Source organism: Ceratocystis lukuohia, assembly GCF_044167205.1.
Source record: "Ceratocystis lukuohia strain C4212 chromosome Unknown Supercontig8_pilon, whole genome shotgun sequence".
Taxonomy (NCBI): Eukaryota; Fungi; Ascomycota; class Sordariomycetes; order Microascales; family Ceratocystidaceae; genus Ceratocystis; species Ceratocystis lukuohia.
The window spans coordinates 875241-900765 of NW_027263527.1; the positions used below are offsets into that span (position 1 = coordinate 875241).

Sequence of the window (25525 nt, forward strand, 5' to 3'; positions counted from 1 at the left end):
GTAATTTGCAGTCATCAGCGTGCGGTTTTCGCAGAATGCTTCATTATCGTCCTACGCCTTAACATTATACTTCATGTAGTTTTCATTTTTGATTGCAAAAGTGCCTGTTCAGCAGAAGCTCTGAATTTGACAAATCACGTGATTATGGAGCAAGCTCTGACCGCCCAGGCTGCCACGTAGCCAGACCCTTTCCCAAGCTACCTTTGATGCATTAGGTCCACCATTAGCTTCTGTTTCCTTGTTTGCTTGGACGAAGCTGGCATGTATTCTGCTGTGATGCACTTCAATTTTCACAACTTGCAGTAATTTTTGATTCTGTTTTCCAGCCAAGGCGGGCCTTTTTTGTTTTGGTCTCTTCTCCATCTTTCTCTATCTCGAGACCAGCCGACAGTTCTTTACACAACTAGTCCTCCTTGCTTGCTTCCCTCATTGGTTGTTTTGCCCCACTACTTCTCGACTAAACCACCAAACTGGCCAAGCAAACCAACGAACGTTTCCCTCATCCTCATCCCATCCTAGAATCTCAACACACACATCAAACCGCCCGTCGTCTATTCTCGATAGCGAACCCGTAATCCTGCCTCCGGACTTGACTTGCCATATTGTTGCATCCCTAATCTGCTAGGTCTTTCTCCTATCTTTCTGGCTATACCTGGCTTTTTTTTTTCCTCCATCCCCATAGTCGCATTGGTTTTTCATAATGCGTCTTGATGTAAAGGTACGAAGCCTTGATCATGCCAGTATACCAACCGCCCAATTGTCTGCCATTGGGGCTTCAGCTGCCGTGCTCTACAACCAATGACCTCTGGCCACGACAGTGCTAGATGGACCTTGATAGAATAAGCCGGATAAAACAGCTCTTCTTCACCTTCATCTACAACCTAAATCTCAATCTCCCGCATAGAATTGATGGAATTGGCTCGCTGACCATTGCCCTCTCTCAACTTGTAGCGCCAGCTCTTCGCCCGGAGTGATAGAGTAAAGGGCGTCGACTTCCACCCTACCGAACCCTGGATTCTGTGCACCCTCTACAGCGGTACGTTAAGTTATCTCACTAGCTCGCCCCCCGTGATGCTGTTGTCTTGGAAGCCCCCCATACTCCCTTCTTGTTCCATCCCCGTCCGTCTGCTGACCCAATCGCTGCCCCTTTGTGCCTTGCGCTCTCTTTAGGCCATGTATCTATTTGGTCATACGAAACCCAGCAGGTCGTCAAGACCTTCGAGCTGACGGATGTCCCCGTACGGTGCGGTCGGTTCGTTGCCCGCAAGAACTGGATTGTCTGCGGCTCCGATGACTTCCAAATCAGAGTGTACAACTACAATACTTCGGAAAAGGTTGCGCAGTTCGAAGCGCATCCCGACTATCTCCGCTCCATCGCCGTGCACCCCACTCAGCCCTTCATTCTCACTTCCTCCGATGATATGACAATCAAGCTATGGGACTGGGAGAAGGGCTGGAAATGTGTCCAAGTTTTTGAGGGCCACGCCCACTACGTCATGAGCATTGCTATAAATCCCAAAGATACCAACACCTTTGCGACTGCTTGCTTGGATCGCACGTATGCTAACTCTTGTTTGCCCTTGTTTTCTCTCTTGTTCACAAGCTAACTGTGTCTTTTACTGCCAACACAGTGTCAAAATCTGGAGCTTGGGCTCACCTCACGCCAACTTCACCCTTGAAGCCCACGAAACAAAGGGCGTCAATTACGTTGATTACTGTACGTGATTTTGCCCCCCCCCCCCCCCCCCACCCGCAAGCAAGTGTCCCTAGGACACAGTGTTCCCTTGTATTTGTTATCGCCATGTAGGCAACTAACTCTAATCTGATCATGAACAGACCCTCACTCTGATAAGCCTTACATCCTTACCACTTCTGATGACCGCACTGTCAAGATTTGGGACTACACAACTAAGTCGCTCATTGCCACCCTCGAGGGTCACACCAACAACGTTTCTTTTGCCTGCTACCACCCCGAAATCCCCATCATCGTTTCCGGTTCCGAGGATGGAACGATAAGATTATGGAACGCCAACACATATCGTTTCGAGCAGTCGCTAAGCTATGGATTGGAGCGTGCCTGGTGTGTGTCCTACCAGAAGGGCAAGCAGGGTATTGCTATTGGTTACGATGATGGTGCTGTAGTCATTAAGCTAGGCCGCGAAGAGCCTGCTGTTTCTATGGATGCCTCGGGTAAGCTGATTTGGGCCCGTCATAATGAGGTTGTCAGCGCTATGATCAAGGGCGGTGACGCCTCAATTAAGGACAACACCCCGATAACTGTCTCTACCAAGGATCTTGGAACCTGTGAAGTTTACCCCCAGACGCTACTGCACTCTCCCAATGGCCGCTTTGTTGCTGTGTGCGGTGATGGCGAGTACATCATTTACACTGCCCTGGCCTGGAGAAACAAGGCCTTCGGGTCTGCACTCGACTTTGTGTGGGGATCGAAAGAAAACAGCAATGACTTTGCTATTCGCGAATCTCCCTCGAGTATCAAGGTCTACAAGAACTTCCAGGAGAAGGCCGGTGGCTTGGATGTTGACTTTATGGCTGATGGCCTGACCGGTGGTATTCTTCTTGGTGTCCGTGGCCAAGGTGGAATCTCCTTCTTTGACTGGCAAACCGGCGGCCTGGTGCGCAGAATTGAGGTCGAGCCTAAACATGTCTACTGGTCAGAGAATGGCGAGATGGTCGCCATTGCCTGTGAGGATACTTGCTACGTCCTGCGCTTTTCTCGTGAAAACTACATGGCTGCTGTGCAGTCTGGTGAGGTTGAGGAAGACGGTGTTGAGGCCGCCTTTGAGGTGATATCAGACATCAACGAGAACGTGCAGACTGGCGAGTGGGTTGGCGAGGTGTTCATCTACACCAACCACACGAACCGTCTGAACTATCTTGTTGGTGACCAGACCTACACTATTTCGCACTTTGATCAGCCCATGTACATTCTTGGCTACATCCAGCGTGATGGTCGCATTTACGTTGCCGACAAAGATGTTGGCATTACCTCGTTTGCTCTATCACTTCCCGTGCTCGAGTATCAGACCTTGGTTCTACGCGGTGACCTGGAGTCGGCTGCTGAGCTTCTGCCCAGCATCGAGGGGGAGCAGATGAACAAGATTGCCCGTTTCTTAGAGGGCCAGGGCCACAAGGATCTAGCTTTAGAGGTTGCCACAGACCCTGAGCACAAGTTCGATTTGGCTCTATCTCTGAACCAGCTTTCAGTTGCCCTAGAACTAGCCAAGGAAGCCAAGGCTGAGCATAAATGGAAGGTTGTTGGCGACGCTGCTATGGCTGCATGGGATATCAAACTAGCTGCCGAGTGCTTCACGCTGGCCAAGGATCTAGGCTCGCTGCTGCTACTACACTCGTCAACAGGTGATCGTGCCAGCCTTCTAGCGCTAGCTGAGCAAGCCAAGAACGCCGCTGCACACAACATTGCCTTTACGTGCAGATGGCTTTTGGGAGACGTTGATGAGTGCGTTGAGCTGCTCAAGACTACCAACCGCGAGGCCGAGGCCGTTCTGTTTGCCCAGACTTACAAGCCCAGCCTGGCAACCGACGCAGCGCGCACATGGAAGCAGAGCCTCGAGAAAAACAAGAAGGCACGTGTGGCAAAGCTAATTGGCGTGCCTGGTGAGGATGAGGACTTGTTCCCCGCCTGGGACGAGTACTTGAGGCTTGAGGCCGAGGGCGGCAGCGTGAGCGAGCAGGGCGCAGAGGAGGATGTTGAGGCTAAGTCTGAGAAAGATGAAGTTGAGGGCGAGACTGATGGTGAGGCTGAGGCTGAGGCATCTAGGGAAGATGAGGAGTAAAGACAGACAGAATTATTAGGATGATAATGGCGTTTTTTTTTCCCCTTCACCCACTCTTTTACTCTGTTTCCCTTGCTCTTTAGTTCATGCTCTACTATTCCCAACTATATATCCCGCGTCGAAACTTGAATAGGCTAGTCTAAAAAAAGAGCCTATTTAACCTTGTATTGGTCATTTTCGAAATCGGTGGAGCCAATCGTATCGCAATATCTAAACTGCCGCTAATTCTAATCAAGGTCGGTGCTCGGAAAGATTTTGAGCCGAGATCTAGTTGGTGTACGACCCGGTAAATAGCAGCTCAGGGACACGAGCTAGGTTGGGACAAGTTTCACCTATGTAGTTGTATTGTAAGCTTTGGCCAAGCTGTGTTGAGCTAAGGCCTGGGTTAGGTACTTTAGGCTAGGTTTTAGAGCCTGAGGGAACCATGGTGCATTGATCAATAGGAGAGCCTGGGAGCGAAGCTTTATTTTAACGGCGGCTACGTGCACATGATTCGTAAATGGAGGGTTGGGCTCCTTTGCGGCAGTGAATTGGTTAAGGCCAGGGAAAATAATGCAATATTTCACAACAAGTACATCACGAAGTAAGCTATGAGTTTGCAAGATTGGCGTTGAATATGGATACAAGGTAGAAATAGAAAGATAAGGATATCATTAAATTCATCAAACATTGCGGGTGACGGAGATGAAAATACGGCTAATCTATAGTGTTGGTCCAAGCAAAAGAGCAACATGTAGACAAGCGCGCAGGCTCTCCAAGATGGCGTAGAGAAAAAAGAAAGAAACTAGGAGAGGGGAACTGGGGCGGCTAGAGCAACGACACAAAAATATTGACAGATACAAAGACAGAGAATGGTGTCTAGCAGCAGTGTTTGTGAAAGCGGAGCGAGCCGTCGCAGCAGTCGCACCCGCATGAAAAGCCACCACCACGAAGGCGCATGACATCGGGGCTCGAAGGGTCTGGACGAGGCTGAAGAGGCTGGACACATGGAAGGGAGCGACAGGTTAGTTTTTCTTTGCTAGTTTGTATTATAGCCTGATGCCAAGGGCGGGAGGGTAGACTGACAGGCTGCTGGGTCACAATCGGCCCGTTGGCGGCGGACGACGAGACACTGGCGGGCTTGGCGACAGCGGCCATGGGCGCGGCGCGGAGAGGCTCAGATGTGGTGGGCTGCATATCTGCGGTGGCGGGTGGGCTGACAAAGTGTGACTATCTAGATGGGGAGGGTTAGTGAGGCAGTTCTTCGCCCGGGCTCTATTGATTTGGAGATTAAGAGTTTGTAGGTGGCGGTCGGACATCCAACACCCAATATCTACGCCGCCCCCAAAACTGGGGCCATGGGCACTGGGGCCATCAGGGAGGGGAAGAAGGAGGGCCCAGGTTATCGGCAAGGTGGGAGAGGAAACGCGAGAGAGGGCGGTGGAGATGGGGCTGTGCCGAAAACAGAAGAGAAAGGAAAGGGCCTGGATGGGGAGAGGGTTTTCCTTGTTTTCAACTTGGATGAGAAAAATCAAGGACACTAAAACGAAGGGGAAATAGCTGATGAGCGGATAAGCTTACGAAGAACAAGTGCCGTGTCTGGTAGGCAAAATAAGATTGCAAGTATGCAGAAGACTGTTTACAGGAGAGGGAGGGGGGAAAGAAGATGTAAAAAAGGGTAGGTGGTCTCGCAAAGGGAGGAGGAAAAGAAGGAAATGGTCTAGTTGCTAATATTGAGCGCAAACATCAAGTCACTCTGGGTAGCGCAGCCTCTCTCCTTGTTCTTCTTCGTCTTCCTCTCCTTCTTCTTCTTCCTCCTCCTCTTCTTCTTCTTTCTCTTCTTTTCCTCCCTCTTTGTCTTCACCCCGGTTAGGCTAGCCAGAGAAAGAGTATAATCCTCTTCGCTTCTTCACTTTTTGGGCAAGATGCGACACTAAGTAGCTAGTCCTTCGTAAAGCCCAACCCAGCAGCAAATAGCCAGAGCAAATATCCAGCACCGACCCTGTCCTCTGTCGGGGTTCTCCAAGACCCCCTGCCTGGTTGTCTCGTCTAGGGGCGGTGAAATCCAGCGTGATCCACCTTTGGGGGGGGGGGGGGGCAGGTTTTGAAGTTTGAGGCTAGCTTGGCCATTGCCTGCCCTGTAGCAGCATACCAAACACAAGTACGTCACTTGTACGGCATTATGCACTTTTACAATCACAACTTTTGCGGCGCTTTGCCGTTGTGTTGGACCTTTGTCGCTGCCACCTTGTCCTCTTAGTTTTGCTTCTTTTTAACTCCCGTTTACCGTTAACTTGGCTTTGGCTGGGCATCCGATCGAGAAAAGGGATTTCTTGGCACTATGGCGGCTAAATATCATAATCCCATATCTTTGCGCGCGGGGGACAAAGACCTTTCTTGGCATTTTTAGCTGGCCGCTATTGAATAGGAAGGAGCAAATGAATTAATCAAGCGCCACACCCACAGTGCAGAAAGTGTGGCGCCACATTTGCTACCACAGAGCAGTCAAAGGAAGGAAGCAACGGAGACGAGAGGGCCTTCTATTGAGGGTCATGTACCCTAGACCTAGAACAAACAACCAAATTTTCAAGTAGATCAGGGCAGGGTAAAAAACGGCAGGCGGATGAATAGAGTAAAACCCGATCGCCTTCTCTTCTATTTCTTCTTCCTGATTTCTATCTTCTCTTATTTTTCCCGCCCATCACGACTATCGTCATTGTCGCCAATCGCCCAAGTCCTTCCCTTTTGCACTAGATGGCCAGGCCTGTTTATTTGCAGCCAAGATAAGTATCGGCCTTACGGCAAACTAACCGGAAAATATGCCTAATCAACTTTTCAACCCCCAATAAGCCGGCCGAACGTCTCTGCTCCCTCTATGACACGTGCTTGTTTAGCCATGTCAGGGAATAAGCGCCGGCTAGCTGTAAATTCATAACCTATTTACTCAATAGAGACGCTGCACAACAAAAGCTTGAGTCCTCGCTTAGACACAGACCCCTTGGCTAGACCGTGGCCAGGGTTTCAGTTGCCAACATCCCACCACCAAGATGACCAAGACACATCATGAACTTTTTTTCTTCCACCCCTAGTGGGACAATCCTCTCTCCTCCATGAACCCCCGGTTTCCGGTCACGACAACAGGGGGGTGGGTAATGGTGTGTGGCCTAGCCTAGGAAAGAAAGCTCACGGTCCGATAATTGTGCCATAACGATACGACTTCTTACGAGCGGCCATTTCTACACTCATCTTAGCTAATATTCCGCATGGGCCCTAGGCGGACGCAATTCTTCAGACGGCACTATTTATCGAAATGACCAACATAAGACTAGAGTAGCCGTAGCTCAAAGCGCACTCCCCCCCCCCCCCCCCAGTAGCGCTTCTTTTGCCTTTCCAGGAAAGAAATAAGATAGGATTCCTTCTTGTTCTATTGCCCTTCTACACATTTTCTATTACTTAGTTCTGGCTTGGCCCCAGAACACAACCACCCCATCGTTATGTGAAGAAGACGCTTTCCTCTCTAGAGTTGACGATTCTTTCTTCCACCCTTCTTGCACCCTCGCTTCCTAGTGAAGTGTGTGTTTATGTACATACATACATAGCCGGACTTTTGCAACACTCACTCTCGACTTCCTTTCGTTCACTCGTTTGCCTTCTTTTTTGCTTTCTTTACACTTTCTTTCTCTTCTTGTTTTCTTGCCAAGTTCGACTGTTATTCAACATGCTGTCTAACCCACTCATTCTGGCTGCCATCTCTGGCCTCGTTCCGGCCGCCCTGGCTATCCACAACGCCGACTTCGATATCTTGGCCGGGCAAGTTGTTCGCAACCAGATTGCTCCCACGCCCCATGCCCGTGTCGAGGACCGCGATACCAAACTATCAGACATTCTAGCCATGGCTCTGTGGATTCCCAGCTCCTGCCACGACGAACTTTCCTTCATCACAGAGGCGCCTGCAGCCGAGGGTGCTTTGGAGGCCTACGAAGATAGCGGAGTCGATCCTTGCCTTACTAAGATTCCTACCTCTTTGTCCCGCGACTACGCCAGCTATTCTTCCAAGGTTCTTTCGTGGATCTTTGCTCATAACGAAGATGTCATGTCGCTCTATTCTTGCCTTGGCACAATGACCGATCAGATTGAATCCACCACCTACTGTGATGCTGTTGTTTTGACCACTGCTGAAGTCATCGCTTCAGAGAATTCCCAGGCAACTGGTACTCAGGGTGGCTCTACAAACTCTGGCTCAGCCGCTGCCACCGCTACTTCTTCGGGCGCCTCTGCAACTTCATCCACAGAATCCGCCGCTGGACGCGTGTTTTCTGGTCTCCATGCCCTTGCTGTCGCTGGTATTTTTGCCGTTGCAATTGCCCTGTAATTCAAGGAAGAACAGGCTATCTATGGTCTGCCCAGTTCAGATTTCGATATTGCTATGGCTACACACAAGAGTTAGAGCTTGAAGCTTCCACGAAACGTTTCCCTCTTGGCTCGTTCAACATCCTCTACTTCTCATGTTTATATTTAACAACTCTTAATATACCATTTTTATTCAAATCTCCCTGTTTCAGATCTAAACAACCACAGAATTCCGCAACCATATCCGAGTTACCGATAATGCTTACGTAAGAAAGAATATATGGTAACCAAATATTTGTATTTGTAGTTTATACACTCAATATCAGCTTAGGGCCAAGCAAATTTCCGGCCAATGTATAACTTGTCATATCCCCCTAACATCCCTAACCCATGAACGCCAAAAAAAGGAAAAAAAAATATATGTACAAAGGAAATCCCAACAACAATCGATCAACAAAAGAAACTAATAACCGCCATGGTCTAGCGACTCTACGCATCTTCAAAGAACTTGATAATATTCTTGAGTTCTAGGATTCCTACACCGTGAGGCGGGTAGCAAATCCATAGGGGCTCGCCATGAATGCCGAACTTGGCCCGGAAATCGGACTTGCGACCCAGCCCAAGACCCTCCACAAGGGTAGTATAAGTCTTGCCAAGGATTGCAGCCTTGGCACCATGGATGTGAGCGCCGGGGGTCAGTCTCTTGGCAACGCCAGCTCCAAAAGTAGCGGGGCCAGAAATCACAGATAGTGCATAATCAATCAACACCTCGATGCTTCCGTTGGCAGATCCGGGGAAGTCCAAGGCCCACTTGACCTGCCAGCCGTTGCGAGGTGCCAGCTGAGCCAGGACCACCATGCCGTGGAGAACACCGTCCTTTTCAGCGGCAAAGTAGCGGCGATGTGCTGAATCAACCCACGGCCGCACTTCCGTCAGGTGAATCTGCTTGCCCTTGCGGTGTGCCAGCCACGATGCAATTGCGGGGTCTACGCGTGCGCGGAAGCCTTCATCGGGCTTAACCTCGTGCACCTTGATGCCTTCACGCAACACGCGGCGTGCCTTGCGTGCATCCACCGACTGCACCACACGCTGGTCGACGCGCTGCTCGTCCGTGCACGTAAAGCTACGCCAGTTGACGCCTGCCAGCACGTTCTGTGCTGTCTCGCCAGCCAATAGCCAGATTGGCGTCAGCTTGACTACAGTGTGGATGTACTCGATAAAGGCATGGATAACCTCGGTGTACTGCGTGCAGTCGCACAACGGATTTCCAGTAATAATAGCCAGCTTGCCCTGGCGCACAAACGCCACAGCGCCACCAGATGGATGCCGCCATAACTCAAAACGCTCGTCAAGCCACGATGTGTTGGTCGAATCACCATAGTTAGCAATGAGGTCTTCGAGCGCAGGTGGCGGCAGCGATGCATCCTGTAGTTTCGTCGTGTCTGCTGCGGGGTGAGGTAGGACCGGAGGTCGTACTGGGAGTGACTTGGGATCACGGTAGAAAAGCGTTGCATAGCGTACATCGCCCAGCTCCAGGAGAAGCATCAGGACACGTTCGAGACCTAGACCAGCACCACCGTGTGGCGGAGCGCCGGCATCGAAGCCCGAAAGGTATTCCTCCATGCCAGCCTCAGCAATGCCGCTTTCACGCATGCTTCGACGCAACTTGGCGGCATCGTGGATGCGTTGGCCACCCGATGAAATTTCCTGGCCACGCAGGAAAATATCAAAGCCGTTGGTGAAGTTGGAGTCGCCTAGGCGCTGAGCATAGAATGGCCGTGCCGACGACGGGAACTTGTCCAAGATGTAGTAGTCGGTGCCGTACTCAGCCTTGACCAACTCGCCAAGACGGATTTCGTCGCGCGTCGACAGGTCAGCTACCTCGATATCGGCGCCATCGGCACGTAGCATAGCAATTCCCGTTTCGAACGAGATGATGGGTGTCTTCTCTAGCCACACCAGATCAGTCGAGGGCCAGCGCTTACGCACTTCGGCCAGTTCGGGCATGGACTGAACAGCAGCGAAAATGTTCTTGAGCATTTCGTCAACAATGGCCAGTAACTCGTAGTGATCATGCTGCAACTCCATTTCTAAATCTAGACCAATGTACTCGGTCAAATGGCGATGGGTATTTGAATTTTCGGCACGGAAAACGGGGCCAATCTAGGAAGGTGGGGCAATACGTGTTAGTGAAAGTTCGTGTAAGTGAAGATGCAACCCTGTCTTCCTTAGGGTTGAGGAAGAGACTAGCTTATTTTTTTGCTACTTACCTCGTAGACTCGCTTGAAATCTGCTGCAATAGTCATCTGCTTAGCCAGCTGTGGACTCTGGGCCAAAAAGGCACGGCGTCCAAAGTAATTAACCTTGAATACCTCAGCACCACTTTCGGTTGCAGCCGGCTGGAGTTTGGGCGTGTTGATCTCGACAAAGCCCTGGGCATCGAGCGATTCGCGGAACTTGCGCAACACCATGGCACGGATTCGGAATAGTGCAATGTTGGCGGGGTGACGCAAATCCAGCACACGGTTGCTCATCCGTGTACGCATGGCATCGGGAGCCATGTAGTTGTCAAACGCTAGCGGTTCGCTGACGGGTGCCACTAACCGGAGAGCATCGATGCGCAACTCTAATGTAGGAATTGAGGCCGATCGTACGGGGACTGGAGGCTCAACCAGTGTGCCGGTAACTTCAACGAGCGATTCATCGCGAAGACGCTGCACCGACTTTACTAGCTGAATGGGCATATCGCGTAGGACGGCCTGCACGGATGCGAGGCCATCTCGCAGCAAGACGAAGCTGAGGGCACTACCAACGCGGCGCTGTGTAGTCACACGGGCGCGGAAGGCCACAATTGTATTGGCTAAGCTAATACCCCCGGCTGCCGCGCTGCTGATCTGGGCAATGGTAGTGGTCTGCGGCGGAGGGGTAACATGGCCCAGGGAAAACTCGACGTGCTCAGGCTCGCGCGGCGTGTTTGTGCCGGTCGATACAGTGGCGGTCGCACTCTCGCTAGATCGTGGGGTCACAGACGATACCGTCTTTCCTGGTTGTATGCTGCCGGCGCTGCCGTGGTGCTTGACTTTCTTAAGACGCCTCCGCTCCTGCTTAGATTTAGCCCGGGATTCGGAGCGGGATACACCGCCAGCGACTGCAGCATCGCCAGAAACGGCAGGGTTGTTGGTAGCTGGAGGCGGCATCGAGTGCCGGCTGGCCCGCCGCAGGCTGGTGCGGATGGCAAGCGGCAGTGGGAAATGCATGTCGGTGCTGCGGCGCAGGAAGGACTTCCCCAACGGCGATTTGCTAGGCGAGGCCTGGCGAGGAGCCGGTGATTTACTAGGTGGGGGTGGCGACTGAGCTAGAGCGGTTGTCGACTGGCCAGGTGGTGTAGATGGTTGCAGTAGCGGAGATGCGGGTTTGGTGAGTGTGGGAGCAGACTGGGTTGGAGCGGAAATGGGAATGGGAATGGGCGTAGCAACTGCATCAGCGGTAGTGGCGAGAGCAATCTTGGGTATTTCTACGGGTGCGGTGGCGCTGGACTGCACAGCTGTGGATTGCGTCGAGGTGGACGGAGCCGGGCTGGAAGCCACAGGGGCTTTGGGGCTGTTGCCGCGCGAGCGGTAGTTCAGGCTCCGAAGAGCGGAACGGTGGCTACGCGGTGTAGACGCATCCACGGAAGTGTCTTCAGAGGGAGTGCTGTGGTGGGAGAACTTGAAGAAGCGGCCCAGGGTGGACATGGATGATGGGCTAGACATTTTAGACATAGCAAGGGAGGGAGGGGAGAAAAGAGAGTGGGTTGGCGGAAACGAGTAAGACTGGGGGGGGGAGAAGGGTGGGAAGGAGGGAACAATAATAAATGGAAACGAAAATGAAAATGGTTGGCGGGGAGAGAGAGACGATAAAAGAAAGGGAGATGGTGGAGTGGAGCGGAGGCAAAATAAGGAACGGCCTGACTGTATGTATGTATGTATGTATAGCAACAGACAGTAGCAGCAGGCACCGGCTGGTTCCAGATAGATAGACTCGGTTGCTGAGGAGGTAGAAGAAAGGGGAAGAAGAGGCAAGGCAAGTCAAGAGTGAGAAGTGAGAAGTCAGAAGGGGCAACGAGAAGATGGAAGCCAGAAGACTATGAATAAAAAGTAACAAGCCCGCCAACGGGCGTGGGCGGAATCGTGCAGGTTGGTTAGGCTCAAGCAAAAGTGAGCAGACGTAAGACCTAAGACAGCAAAGAATGACGGAGGAGGAAGGGTAAGATGGGGAGCTGAGATATAAGAGTACAAGAGGAGGAAGAATGGGAGGGAGAGCAGACGAGAAGAGGAATAGAATAAAAGAACAAAAATAGGCGTGCTGTGCTGTGCTGTGTAAATGCTGTGAAGGTGGAGAGAAAAAAGAACAGCAGCATTCCCCGCGTTTGGTCACGCAAGGCGGAGACGAAAGTGTCTTTATAGCAAGGCGGACATGGCACGGAGCTGGTAGCGATGAAGTAGTGTGGACATCTCTATGGACCGATGTTATGTATAGCATGTACATGTGTATAACCCATGTTATTAATTGGTTTCTCTACTAAGCTACATGGTAAGAGGAAGACAAGCAAGCTTTGTTACAGACGGAAAGACTAAAAAGACAAGGAAGAAGAATGCCACCCAGACCGGTGACTTGTTGTCCCATGGCCGGACTTTTTGATTGTATTTTAAATATTTTATTTTCTTTCGTTCCCAGCCAAGGGAAGGCGAAGAGCCCGAGAGCCGAAGGGAACACTGCATGAAAGAATCTATAGGTGAACTTGAGTCACGAACAAGGCAGGGAGAGGACTAGTTACTAATAAATTAACCAAATATAAAAGAAGATCAAGAAAAAGACGTCGCGAGGCTTTCCATCACTGCCGGCGATGGATGCAACACCGGAAAAAGAAGACAATAAAGAGATATAAATCAATAAATAGAGCTAGCGGGCGAGTAATATAGTATAAATTTAAACTTAGTGCTGCTCCTGCTCTTCCTCGGCGTCTGTCAGCGCTTTCAGCGCGCCGTGGCATGCTAGTCCTCGGGAGAGACCTGCCTATATTGCAGTGCTGCTGCTCCAGCGCTTAGTGAGTAGACGGCCCCCAAGCCCACCGTTCTTCCCTCTACAGCGCCTGGCATGTCGCCATATCCACTGTAACATTCCTAATACAGCGCTTAAAGCCCTGTGCAGCCCTCTGTAGCCTTCTGTAGAGCGCGCCCTTCCCTAGCACCTTCCAGCGCTTTCCAGACAGCCTAAGCGACACACACCCACCACTGCTAGCCCGAATCACTAGCAAACCAAGTAAACCCACGACCTTTCAAGATTCCGCCTGCATGGGGGGAGGGGAGACCCCAGCTCGCTTGATCAGGTGCCACTTTTCTTTGTTTCCGGTTCTGCTTGGGCTTGGCTGGAGCAACAAGGACAAACCCAATCTTGGGACCTACTGACTCTTGTGAACTAGCTCTAATGGCTGGACTTCCGACGGTCCCGGGAGGGAAGAGAAAGGATTTTCTGCTTAAAAACTAAAAACAAGAAGAAAAAAACCAAAAATCCTTTTGTGTTCTTCCTCTTTTGCTCTTCCACTAGCCCTGATTTGCTCCTTGACTTGCTGCTTACACAGGCCTGCCGCAGGTTTTCACGGTCAGCCCCATTACTACAAGCACGTAGCCGCATCCAAGTCCTCCTCTCCCTCTCTCTTTCCTCGGGGAGGAATGAAATAATGCAGTAGTATGTATGCATTACTCGCCAGAAAAGCCTGACAGCCCCCAACAAGCGCTCTCCTCACATCCAGAGTATGCCAAAGCTGTTTTTCTTTTCTTTTCCGTCCTCTCCTCACCCCCTGATCCGAGGCCTGTCGAAAACTGCCCAGCCTCAGCTTTTCCCTATTTTTCCTTAGTTTTTGTCGCAGCTCTGTTGTCCCTGGACCGTAGGCGGGCTGCTTCTAGAGTCCGGATGACGTCATATGATGTCTGACCTGCTGACTAAACAAGAAAGCACCGAGTGTTCTGGAACCTGTTTTTCTCTTGTCTGCGCCTTTTACCTTGCGTCTGTGCCTTTTTCGTCTGCACCTCTCTGTCTGTGTTTTCTTGTGTCTCTTGCGCTGGCTGATCCTGTGGCTGCCTCTGTTCAGGCCGTCCTTGGAAATAATTAAAAATCAAAAACCTCGGCCGCCATCGCTTTCCAGTTCTGCTTTCATCCCTCTGCTATGTGGCATACAAATTATGCATAAACGATTCCTTGTATTGGCCATGGCGCTACAAAGCGTTTATGCGTCAACACCTAGGCGATGTGCTTGCATATGACGCTATAGGCCTGGCGAGTGAAATACCTTCCTGGGCCTTTGATTTGCTGACATACCTAGTCTGTATGTCTCTCGCTCTTTTCTTTTGCTCCGTGTCAGCGCCCCCCATTCTATCATTTTGTCAGGTGAGAAAAGACAGCCCAGTCCAATCAATCAAGACTAGCCGGGAAAATCACACGACTTGACGAGATCAAACAGCCAGGCCTCCAGACCTCCAGGCCCCAGCCCTCCAGGCCCCAACCCTCCAAGGCCCTCTAGACTAGAGTAAAATGTACACATCGGTCAAGCTCGGGACTTTCACTTCAGAAGCGATCCACCGAGACATGCTGGACTTGGCCCAGACACAGACAAAAACCAGACGGAGACGAAACAGGGGGGAGGGGTGACTTCCACAAGGTCTTGGTTGGCTCTCCTTCGTTCCAGGTTCTTACAGGCCGATCCCTATCGTTATGCTACACCAACGACACCCGAAAACGAGACAACACAAAATGCTAAATATCACCGGCAGCGGCGGCGGCGGCGGCAGCAGCGGAAAGTGGGATAGGAGAGGAAGAGGGGGAAGGGGGTAAAAATGAGCGTCGGGGGTCTTTTGTACTCCAAATTACTCTGTCCATGAGAAACCTGTAACTTTCCTTGTTCCGAACACATATCCAATACAATCAACAGATGACAGCGGCAAAGCAGGTATACTGGGAGGGCCAATCCAATCCACAGCCAATCCCCCATATAGTTACTGATTGATTCTATTAGCGCCTACTTGAGCGTGTCTCGTGAGAGCGGAATTCGCTGGTGCCACCTTTCCTCTCCTCCCCCCTGCTCTGCTCCTTGAAGCTATATGGGTTATTAACCCTAATTGGTGCTAAAAACCCGAGCTGTGCGAGTCGCAACATGGGAAAAGAGACGAAATACGAGTACGGCGGGGAAACATGGCATGATATCAGACTAGAGCACGGAGTAGCGCGGAACCGTTCTCGATTTGGTTGGCTCGTCAGCACTGGGCCAACAAACCAGCCCAGCCCAGCCCAGCCCAGCTAGGCAACAGGACTTCTGTCTTGCCGCTCTACTCGGTTTTGCTTCGCGCTGGTGTCGGCTGAATTTTGGCCCCCTCCTTTCTCTTATTCTGGGTTGGGTGTAAGCTGGGGCGAAAAAAAAAAGTCTGTAAGGGGGAGGAAAGTTTGATCTTGGCTCTGGCACTGGTGAGTGAAGGCAATTCAGGGGTTACGAGCAGAGCGACAGAAGGGCGGAGGACGGAGCACGGAGCACAACAACACAGTAGGGCATACAGTATGTACATTATCGAGGCCGGAAGCTGCGGAAGCTAGCAAATACAGATAACTTAAAAGGCGGAATGTTTCAAAACAATCAAGCACTGAAAAGGCTGTTTTGTGGTCTGTCTTCCCCTGCTCCTCGTACAAAGACCATCCACACACGGACAGGGGTCAAAGAGGAGCGACGATCCAATCCTGTTGGTTGTTTCAAAGCGCCGTTCGTCTTGTTCATTCCAGGAGTTTGGCAGAGCCAGAGCAGCGAGTCGACACGTGAGAAAGAAGCTGCTGGCGGCGGCCATGACGGTATGTATCGTGAAAGTCAGAGATGTAGCTAAAGGGGGGCCTTTTACTGATCATTGGCTGGCTGTCTGGATCTTTCTGTGTCTGGAAATTGCATCATCGGCAAGACCGCATAAATGAATTTTTTTTAGATTATGTGCATAATCTTCTTCCTGTTCTTTTTCTTTTCCTTCAGCCTTGTGCAGCCTCAGCCTTGGCCATTTGGTCTCTTCCTCTTTGTCCTCTCCTCTCCTTTCCCGTCTCATTTGTTCTCCTCTCCCTGCAGTATCCTCTCTATCTTTGCTGTCACTCATTCGTTGCCCCTGCCTGAGAACAACAAAAAGTCGTCGTAGGCAAAGGAGGCTCAGCTCACGTCAAATAGCCAAATAGCCAAATAACCACGTTCTTTTTTTGGCCTAGTATTTGGCTTTTTCTCTTTTGCCTATAGAGGCAGAAAAGGGACGGGCGCTCTTATTATAAATTTTTTTTTTCAATTTTTAAATTTCCCTTCTCTTTTTTCTTTATTACACAACTACGTCCAATTCTTGCTATGGTCCTGTTCTTGTCTCGTTTCTATCTCTCTTTGTCCTTGTTTTGAGCCTCGATTCTCACGATACTCTGCATAGTCTTTCTTCACACGCCTTCTAGATCGCGCTTTTCCTGTTTTGTCAAAATCGCTGCTGATGCCCTTCTCTCGTTCTTGCTGGCCAATGCTTTCCTGCATCACTTCGTCTCTATAATCACACCATCGCCATTTCGTTTCTCTCTTTAATCATCCTGCTTTCTTAATTGCCAGCGAGCATTAAACCGCGCCCTTTCGGCCCCTTGTTTATTCACTCACCTACTTGCTCGCTATACTGTGATTCTACCCAAGCCCCTTTCTAGTCTTGAACTGGCCACTGCTTTTCGTGTCTGTTTAGTCTCAGCCTCAAGAGAGGAGACACTGCCACCCCCATCGTCTTCAATCTTCAACTTCCCCTGTTCTCGGCTCCGCCCCGCTTCCCCCCCCTCTCCCCCACCCCGCATCCTCCGCCTCTCTATCGCTTCCCCAGGCTCGCCCCGAAATGTCTTCCTGGTTCGATCTCGGGTCCTATTTCCAGGCAAGTACCGACTCCAGTCCCGGCGCTTCCCGTCGCCAACCCGCTGGAAATAGACCCGCCCGCAATAGCTACAGCACCATGTCCACCTCCGATTCGCCGTCAAAAACCCCTGAGATCTCTATTGAACACCAGCCCGACTGTTCCGAGTTCGCCACCTCCATCGATGGCTGGCCCCGATGGCTCCTAGCTGCCCGTGTCTATGCTTTGCGCTCAGCTGCCAGTTGCGCCTTTTCTTGCATCACACCATTCCCCTGCGAAATGCCACAGACTGTCTCTACATTTTACCTTGACTCCACTATTAGCCGCGACTGCGCCCCGCAAGCCATCGCCGTAGATATGTGGATGCCAACCCCAAGCCCCGCCCTCCATTCTGCTCGCCCTGCTATAATCAACTTCCACGGCGGTGGCTTCGTGATTGGCCAGGGCACTGACGACCGCATTTGGACTTCTTATGCCCAGCAGGAACTGGGTGCCGTTGTCTTTAGCGTCAACTACCGTCTTGCCCCCGGCTATCCCTTCCCCACACCCATGGAAGATTGCATCGATGCCATCTTGCAAATTGCCGCCCGCGCAGAGGAATTTGGCATCTCCCGAGACCAAATTTTCCTCTCAGGCTTCTCTGCGGGAGGCTCGCTTGCTCTCTCTAGCTGGATCGTCCTTCAAGACCCTACCCGCTGGGACTACCACTTTGAACTTCCTATCCCGTCGATCAAGGGATTAGCTCTCTTCTACCCGGGTCTTGACTGGTCTATTAGTCGCGAAGAAAAACGTCGTGGCTGTGCTCAGCCAGACCTGACATTACCAGCCTCTATGACCGATATGTTCGACTGTAGCTATATATACCCCAACCGCCCGCGTGAGGGACGACGCGATCCTCGTCTCTCACCAGGTCTCATGGAGGATGCTCTTCTAAAGAAGATGCCGCCTACCCATTTCTGTCTATGCGAGCATGACATGCTGCTAGCCGAAGAGTTCCGCTTTATCTCGCGACTCAAGGCTGCCAATAGAGACGTCACGCACCGTATCGTTCTTGATGAGCAGCATGCTTGGGACAAGCCTATGCCCTTTGCACCCAAACCTAGTGTTATGGAAGAGTACACGGTTACGATCAATGAGATTCGTCGTTGGATAGATCCAAGCTGGATGGACAGGGGTTATGCGCCCATGGAAAGCATGGAGACACTATCACATGTCAAATCAGACTCGATAAGTAACTCGTCAAAGCGCATGCTGCCAATTGTAGTGGAAAGATCGATTTCTTCAACGTCATTTTAGTTTTGTTTTTTCTTTCTTGATTTTAGCAAGGCGGGCGTAAAAGGCGGAGTTTTTGTTCTTATCGTTCTTGTGTTGCTGCTTGTCTTCCATGGCTTGCTTCTTTTTGTTCTCTGTGGGCTTCTCATTCCTCCTTGCCGCCATTCCTGGCGTCCCCCCCCTATCTCTAAGTTTCGTATTTCCCTAATGGAATTAGAAACCACAGTGAGATTGCTATAGACGGTTTTCCTACTTCTTGGATATCGATAATCCGGGTATTGATCCCTGGTATTGTTGTAGATAGGCCATTTGCTGCTCTTATATATGCACATGTATTATTTTGTATTATATACCCACCCATATAGGGCTCCTCGCCTACTCTCTTTCTGTGATTCACCAGTATCATTAGACGTCTACCCATCTCATTCACTCTCTGTCACCGCTCGTTAAACCTATACTGCGAACATCAATATGATCGCTACTACACGCAGCCCACCTACCGCCATGAACGGCAACCCATACTACTCTTAGCCGCATCCTAGTCAACTATTAAAACTAATCTCTATTATTATATTCAACACCATGCCGACTGCCTACAGTGTAGACATCAGTACGAGTATCACGACCAACTAGAGCCCTTTCTAGCGAATGCCACGAGCAAAAACGCCTGTATTGTTCCTATCAAGGATAGCCACTGGCTCAGGAGAACATATATGTTAAAATGAGCAATCAATCGCATTGACGATAGCAAACCCTTTCTAGAATAGTACGTTAGTGATAAAGTGAGCAGTTATTAGGCTAAGACGTCCTGTTTTGGTAAACACTATGAAGTCTGCTGCACGGCATGTCTTCATTTCTTTTTCCAGGCTCAGGGTTGTTCCGTTTGGGAGTCACAGCCCTGTCTTCATGCTCTTGAGCTTACGACCTGTGTACAGATGCATGACGTTTGTCTTGCTCCAGCCAATCAACAGCTCGCTTTTCCTGGACCACTCGGCCGCTTGTGTCATGTAGGTTTTTAGGGTGAGAACGCTAGTTCAGACTGATGTTGACGATTTGTACATTAAGCCGTCATCTGCGTATCCTAGGCTAGGCAGCTTCTTAAAGAGCTCCGCCACGTACAGCATGTCGAGGCTTCATAGTGCCTTGGGACCCAGTACGCCCTGCCCGTCAGTTTTCCTAGTGCAGAGATTTCTGGTCCACCTTTCCACCTTGTGAGAATGTACCGGATCTCATCGATTTCGAGCTGAGAAATACCTGGTTTCCTGATTCGCTTGCTGATTCGCTTTTCTATCCCTAGGTTGCCTACCGTTGGTTTATACCCTTTGCTTGTGGTAGGGTAACTTTAGATGCGATCTTGATTATTATGAGGGCTGCGATTGCTTCCGGATCTGCCACTTCTCTGTGCCTCCCACATACCCCGTAGCCTTGTGCCAAGATCTTATCTCCATGGTACGGGACCTAGTTAGCTCCGGTGCCCCCATTGCTGTTGCGCGGGCCATATGAGCACACCTACATTGTATCCTGTGATTCCTTGCCGAGCAGGCTTAGGTGGGCCTTGGCCGCCTCCTTGCTCAGTTTCTCTGCGAGCGGGTCGGTCGGCGGTCTTTCCATCCCTAGCAGGAGTTTGCCAGAATCTCTGATTGGAAAAGGGTCTTGTCTATAGTGCCATCTATTGTCGTTATGCATAGGAGGCGGTCTGCGTTGCATGTGTATGCTCATTTTCCACCCGCCTATATCATTCCTTGACAGGCTATTTTGAGTCTTAGCAAGACCGCAAACCTGTATAGGCTCTGTTTGGTTGTCATTTCATAGACTAGCAGGGCTGTCCGAATTCCGTCTCAAAGCACAACCTCCAGTTTGTCCATCGCTGTCTTGTTCGTCGCGGGTACCATGTGGCGACCACATATGTCAGCTGCGGCACTGCACAGGCTCTCATACATTGCAATGCAGACTTTGGGGGAGTTCTGTAGTAGACTCTGTTGAGGCGTCAGAGCACGTCGATGGTCCTTCGGGTCTTTGCCATTGCTGCTTCACATCATTTCTTGAAGCTCGGGCTAGGGTCCCACCAGGCCCTCCACCAGCCACTTCATTCCCTTCATTGGGGTCGGGGTCAGCCAAGTTCAATCTGACATTTGGAGTATCGCATCCATGCCCGCAACTTTGCGTCCCATGTGTAGGTGCATAAATCCCATTTTTCTCTTGTCAATCTATAGACCGTTCTCGCTGTACCATCTCGTCGCCATCCTTAGCCAGTCCCCAATCGATCAGAGGTTAGACTTTACTAACTTCGATGATGCGTAGACTAAGCCGTTGTCACCGTACCCAAAACTCTGCAGCTTCTTGAAGAGGTCTGTCATGAAGAGCATGCAAAGGATTGAGGATGCTGGCGAGCCTTGAGGTAGACTAACCCCTCCTTTCTACTGGGAGTCGTCCCTCTACAGATAGGCCCACCTGCTTGTCTATCAGGAAAGAGAGAAGTCACCCACTTACAGAGTGACTCTGGCCATCGTTGGCTTCTCAGCCTAGCTATCAGCCTTTTCTTTTTGACACCATCAAAGGTGCCCTTAACAACAAAGGTGACTATTGATGTGATCTTGCGCACCTTGGAGTCTCCCGCAACGACATCTGCCGATTTCCAGGTGAGGTCTGTAGCGGCTCTTCTGAGCACTGCTGATGCATATTTCGCTGGGATGATGCGTAGCTTGACTGCCTGTGTCGGCAGTCTTCTTGCTGCTACCCTCTCCAGGCCTTTCCCGCGAGTTGGCAGGAGCGAGATCGGCCGGTAGCTCTTTGGGAGTGCCTTATCGCACTGTGGTTTCAGGATCGGTATCATCGTTGCTAACTTGAAAATCCTTGGGTGGCATCCAGTTTCTAAGCAGCAGCTGAAGAGCTTAACTTTACACTGTCTAAATATCGGCCATTCCACCTTCCAGGCTATATCCGGTGCTGCATCTTCTCAGAGCACCGTGTTTCCGGCGTGGGAAACTGCGTCCTTGACTTCCGCCCAGGTTAGCTTCTCCTAGAGTCTTGCTCTCGGATTGGCTTCCTCCTCCACTCCCGCCCAATCTTCCACTAGTTGGGTATGGGTGTCTAGGAGAGCTTCGGCCTTTTCCCGTGATGTTCCTTTTTCGTATCGCCATCTTGAGTTATCGGGTGGAGTCCTCCGGCTATTATTATTGTTATTGTATTATTTTACGTCTACCTACTGTTATTTCGCAGTAATACAGCAGCGTGCTGCGGGGTTCCTGAAGTTTGTTACCTGGCATCTTTGGTCTGCGACGACCGCGTGGAAACTAGTCTAAAAGGCCGCCGGCTTTCGGCACGGGGGAAGACCCCGGTGGGATTTGATTTGATTTGAATATATTTAACGTCTACTGGAATCACTAAGATCAAACGACGCCGGATTGGTTACCGGACAGAATTAACCCTCTGCAGGGCTGACCACAGGTTTTGGACGAGAGAAGCTCGTATGCTCCCAAGCAAGCTTGTTACTCGTCTTCCATCTGTAGTCGTCAGAAACAAAAAGAAAAAAAAAAGAAAAAAAAAAAAGGAAATCCCCAGATATACCCTAAGCCCAGAAGTAGTGGGGCTAACCCCCAACTTCCCCACAAACATTCGTTCCTCTGAAAAACCTGCCACGCTTCCTGAAGTCGTGAAAATCACGAGAGCAAGACGGCAGCGTCCAGTGCAGCCTGGGAAAACCCCCCAAAGACGAGAAAAAACCAGACTGTGTGAGCATCCGAGGGCTCGTGATATATCCTTCCGCTTTTCTGGTGGCCGCTGCCTTGCGCGTGTGGATGAGGCGCGAGACAGCCCCCTTTCTAGTGACATGCCACAGTCACCAGTCTATCCGAGGACAGAGGAGCGCAAGAAAGAAAACAAAACAAAAGAAAAAGGTGCGGACTGTGTGAACTCCCAAAATTCAGTCCTGAGCATGAAGGTGAACTCCTTGAGTTGGAGTGGTGTTGCGGCGATGAGGAGTTGGCGATCGCAAAAGTTGTCGTGAAAAAGGGGGCGAGTCGACGACGAGGTTATCCTCAAAGTTGGGTAAGTGCGGCCTCAAGGCTCCACAGCTCATTGTCAAGATCCATGACAGAGTCAAAGAAGAAGAAAAGAATGAAAGACGCTTATCAGTGTCATAGACGTCGTCCTCCAGCAGCCCGGAAGAAGGGGAGGCACCAGACCTCAAAGGTACCCCCCGAGGGTTGTAAGAGGGAGAGTTGGACCCCGGTGGGAGTCCTCCGGCCCGCCGTGTAGAAAGAAGATGAGCCCCAATTTCCCCGAACTCCTCAGGAACAACCGGATCGATGGTGTAGTTGGTTATCACGTTTGTCTAACACCTCAGTTCTTCGGATGTGTGGACACAAAAGGTCGGCGGTTCAAGTCCGCCTCGATTCATCTTTTTACTAGTTCTACTCTCCATCTTGACATTCAGACTACCTACGACGTCACATCTCTTTTTTTTTAACCACTGCACGCACATAAAGGGATAACGGTGTCATATCATGTTCATTGTTTCGTTCAAAACTTCCTTAATTCCACCATGGGCGCCAAATAGTCCGGACTTGAAAAAGCATCGACCCCGCTCAGATAACGCCTGGTATAATATAAAACAACGAAAAGTAAACACAAGAAAAATACAGAAAGAATCATGAAACTGAAAAAACCCCCAATAAACAAATACGCAAGCTGAAAAGAAAGAGGAAAACGGAGGACGAAAGGGAAGAATCGGGGATAAAAAAAAGAACATGATAAAAGAATGAGCAAAGACATACGCTTCTAACGCAATATATCAGGAGAGCCTCAAACATACCCATGTAACTAGTATCATGGGTATTTATGTTAAGCAGGGGAAAGAAGAAAAGCAAGTAACTTTCATAAAAAAGCTAAATTCGGTAGGTGTATAGACAATTCTCAACGGCGTCTGGCATTATCAAAGCAAGTTAGCAGCATACCCTCCTATCTAGGGAGTAAGGTTTGAGTTTACATACCCATATACGTTATCTTCACGTCTCCGACTTTCAACTGTCGCTCGACAACGCTTCGGAATCTTGAAGCCTGATTTTGTGGCACTGGTACTCCTACCATGCGGTTTAGCTTTGGGGCTTATCTCACGACCTAAGATAGCCGACTCGAATTCGCTCAACTCCTCATCCTCATCTGAAGCAGCATCAATATCAAGGTTACGACGTTTATAATCTCCCCGTGGTGTTATTGGGCTACGGCTACGGTAGCGCGACTCTTCTGTATGGCGGCTATTACTGTCGGAAAAGCTGTCTCTACGCCAGGCATTTCGGGACTGGGTAGAAACCTGGGACGATTCTCGACAGCTATCCCTAGAGTCGCGAGGAGATTGATGGCTATGATACGTCTTTTGTGTTGAGGAAACAGTTGTGCTTGTTGGTTGGCGCATGTCATTGGAAGTTCTTTGGCCAAAGCTTTGCTTGTGTAGCCGGGATCGTGAGACAGGAGATCGAGATCTACCTCTACCCCGATCGCCAGGAATGCGGGACGGCAGATGTTGCTGACGTCTGTCTGACAAAATGCTGCTTGGTGTAGTTGAGCTGTTGTCTTGACTGCGCTCATGGGAATCGCTCTCCCTTCGGCCATCTGGCCCCGCTGTAATAGACTTCCTCCAAGGGAGCCCGTGAGCGATGTTTTTGATCTGTGACACATCTTCCTCGTCAATTTCGCCTTCGCTCTTGTCGCAATCATCGACAGCAGTCTTGGACATTGTCAAATTCGAAGTAACAGGACTAGATTCCATTGAGATCTCGCCCTCCTCAATGTCGCTAGTATTAGCATCTGTTATTGGAGTTGCTGTCACAGTTGGGATGATAGCAGCCTCAACGTTAATTTCAGGCTTTGGTTGCTTCTGAAAAGAATCTTTTTTCTTCCTACCACCATGCTTTTTCCATGGTCTATCGTTTGATCCGTTGTTGTGGCCAGCAAAGCTCTGGCTCTCACGATGGCCATTTCCGTTCCATGCTCCCTTGTGGTTCAAAATTGCAGCCATGGGAGGCTTGAAGCCACCTGGGCTAGGCGATGAATGGTGGATGCTAGAAGACGCAGCCGGAGGGGGCTTTGCAGGCAGACCTGGGGGCTTTGCAGGTAAGCTTGACGGAGCAGGGGGCAATGGCTTGGACGATTTGTTTATATGAGAACGAGAAGAGGCCGGTGAACCATGCTTGTGCGATTGCACTTGAGAGACATGATAAGGTACTATAGAATGGCCCTGGGGCATGGCCATGGGAGGAGGGTGCGAAGGCAGTGGCATTTGGGGGCCATATGACGAGAATTGAAAGGAGGGGGGGGCATGGTGAGGATACTGTGAAGAGTAGGGTGTATGTTGAGCAGAGCCGTAAGCACCAGCGAGGTTTTCTTGGCCGGCTACGATGTGGTGAGGAGCCATGAAGGATGACTGAGATGGAGATGCAGGCAATAGCGGGGGGGTAGAAACAAGGCCGTTATGGTAAGGCTGGACGACGGAATGGCCGGCCGACGAATGATGAACGTGTTTCGGGTGACTTGCCGGTGGGTTAGCTCATGTTAGTTACCGTAATAGGCAGTGGGGGAGGGAATAAGGATAAGGGTGGATAGAGACTGTGGCGTGCAGCAGTGAAGTGCAGCAGTACAGAGTGTGCAGTGCAAGTGGCAGGTCTCGAGTTGGGTAGGATGAGGGACAGGGCTTTCTAGCTTTCTTAGTTAGGGGAATATGCGGATAAGGGTAGGCTAAACCACTAACCAATCAATCTATAGATAGTATGTAGATAGCGCGATTCATTAGAGGCAAGAGGAAGAATATCAGAAAACAGAGAATAAAGAATAGAAACAAGCCTACCGATATCTCGTTGGCGTAGAGCACTGTTCGTCCCAGTGGCTGGAAGTCTGGCAGTTGGAGCACCAAGGGGAATTAGGCGAATAATGACGGTCGCGCTGAGGGGACATAGACATCTATGAAGATGCCCTGTTCGTGGAGGAATATAAACAAGGGATTCTAGTGTGTGGAGATTGATGACTAAGGAGATCAGGAGTGTGAAGGGGGATAAAAAGGTGAAGATGGAGATAGTAGAGGGCTGGGCAAGATGACGAGAGACGTAGATGTTGGAGTATAGTAGTAGTAGTGGTGGTGGTGGTAGTAGCAGTAGTAGCAGTAGCACCGTAAAAGGTTTATTAAATTAA

The 25525-nt window shown here is 50.5% G+C and overlaps 5 protein-coding genes across 5 annotated transcripts; 3 read left to right on the forward strand and 2 right to left on the reverse strand.

Moving 5' to 3' along the window:
- Positions 1 to 700: 700 nt before the first annotated feature.
- On the forward strand, positions 701 to 3815 carry HOO65_080218 (coatomer beta' subunit; the record flags this gene model as incomplete). Its single annotated transcript, XM_071004137.1, has 5 exons — positions 701 to 718; positions 952 to 1036; positions 1090 to 1558; positions 1632 to 1717; positions 1837 to 3815. 5 exons carry the CDS (start codon positions 701 to 703, stop codon positions 3813 to 3815), a joined length of 2637 nt encoding a protein of 878 aa, XP_070856448.1.
- Positions 3816 to 7512: 3697 nt separating this feature from the next.
- On the forward strand, positions 7513 to 8166 carry HOO65_080219 (infection structure specific protein; the record flags this gene model as incomplete). Its single annotated transcript, XM_071001513.1, has 1 exon — positions 7513 to 8166. One exon carries the CDS (start codon positions 7513 to 7515, stop codon positions 8164 to 8166), a length of 654 nt encoding a protein of 217 aa, XP_070856449.1.
- A 467-nt stretch (positions 8167 to 8633) lies between these two features.
- HOO65_080220 (Aspartyl-tRNA synthetase) lies at positions 8634 to 11896 on the reverse strand (the record flags this gene model as incomplete). The annotated part of the gene is made up of 2 exons (XM_071004133.1): positions 8634 to 10307; positions 10415 to 11896. 2 exons carry the CDS (start codon positions 11894 to 11896, stop codon positions 8634 to 8636), a joined length of 3156 nt encoding a protein of 1051 aa, XP_070856450.1.
- Positions 11897 to 17170: 5274 nt separating this feature from the next.
- Positions 17171 to 18367, forward strand: HOO65_080221 (arylacetamide deacetylase; the record flags this gene model as incomplete). The annotated part of the gene is made up of 1 exon (XM_071001514.1): positions 17171 to 18367. One exon carries the CDS (start codon positions 17171 to 17173, stop codon positions 18365 to 18367), a length of 1197 nt encoding a protein of 398 aa, XP_070856451.1.
- Positions 18368 to 23306: 4939 nt separating this feature from the next.
- HOO65_080222 (uncharacterized protein) lies at positions 23307 to 24755 on the reverse strand (the record flags this gene model as incomplete). Its single annotated transcript, XM_071001515.1, has 1 exon — positions 23307 to 24755. The coding sequence occupies one exon, from the start codon at positions 24753 to 24755 to the stop codon at positions 23307 to 23309; it is 1449 nt and encodes a 482-aa protein (XP_070856452.1).
- Between the last annotated feature and the right edge of the window lie 770 nt (positions 24756 to 25525).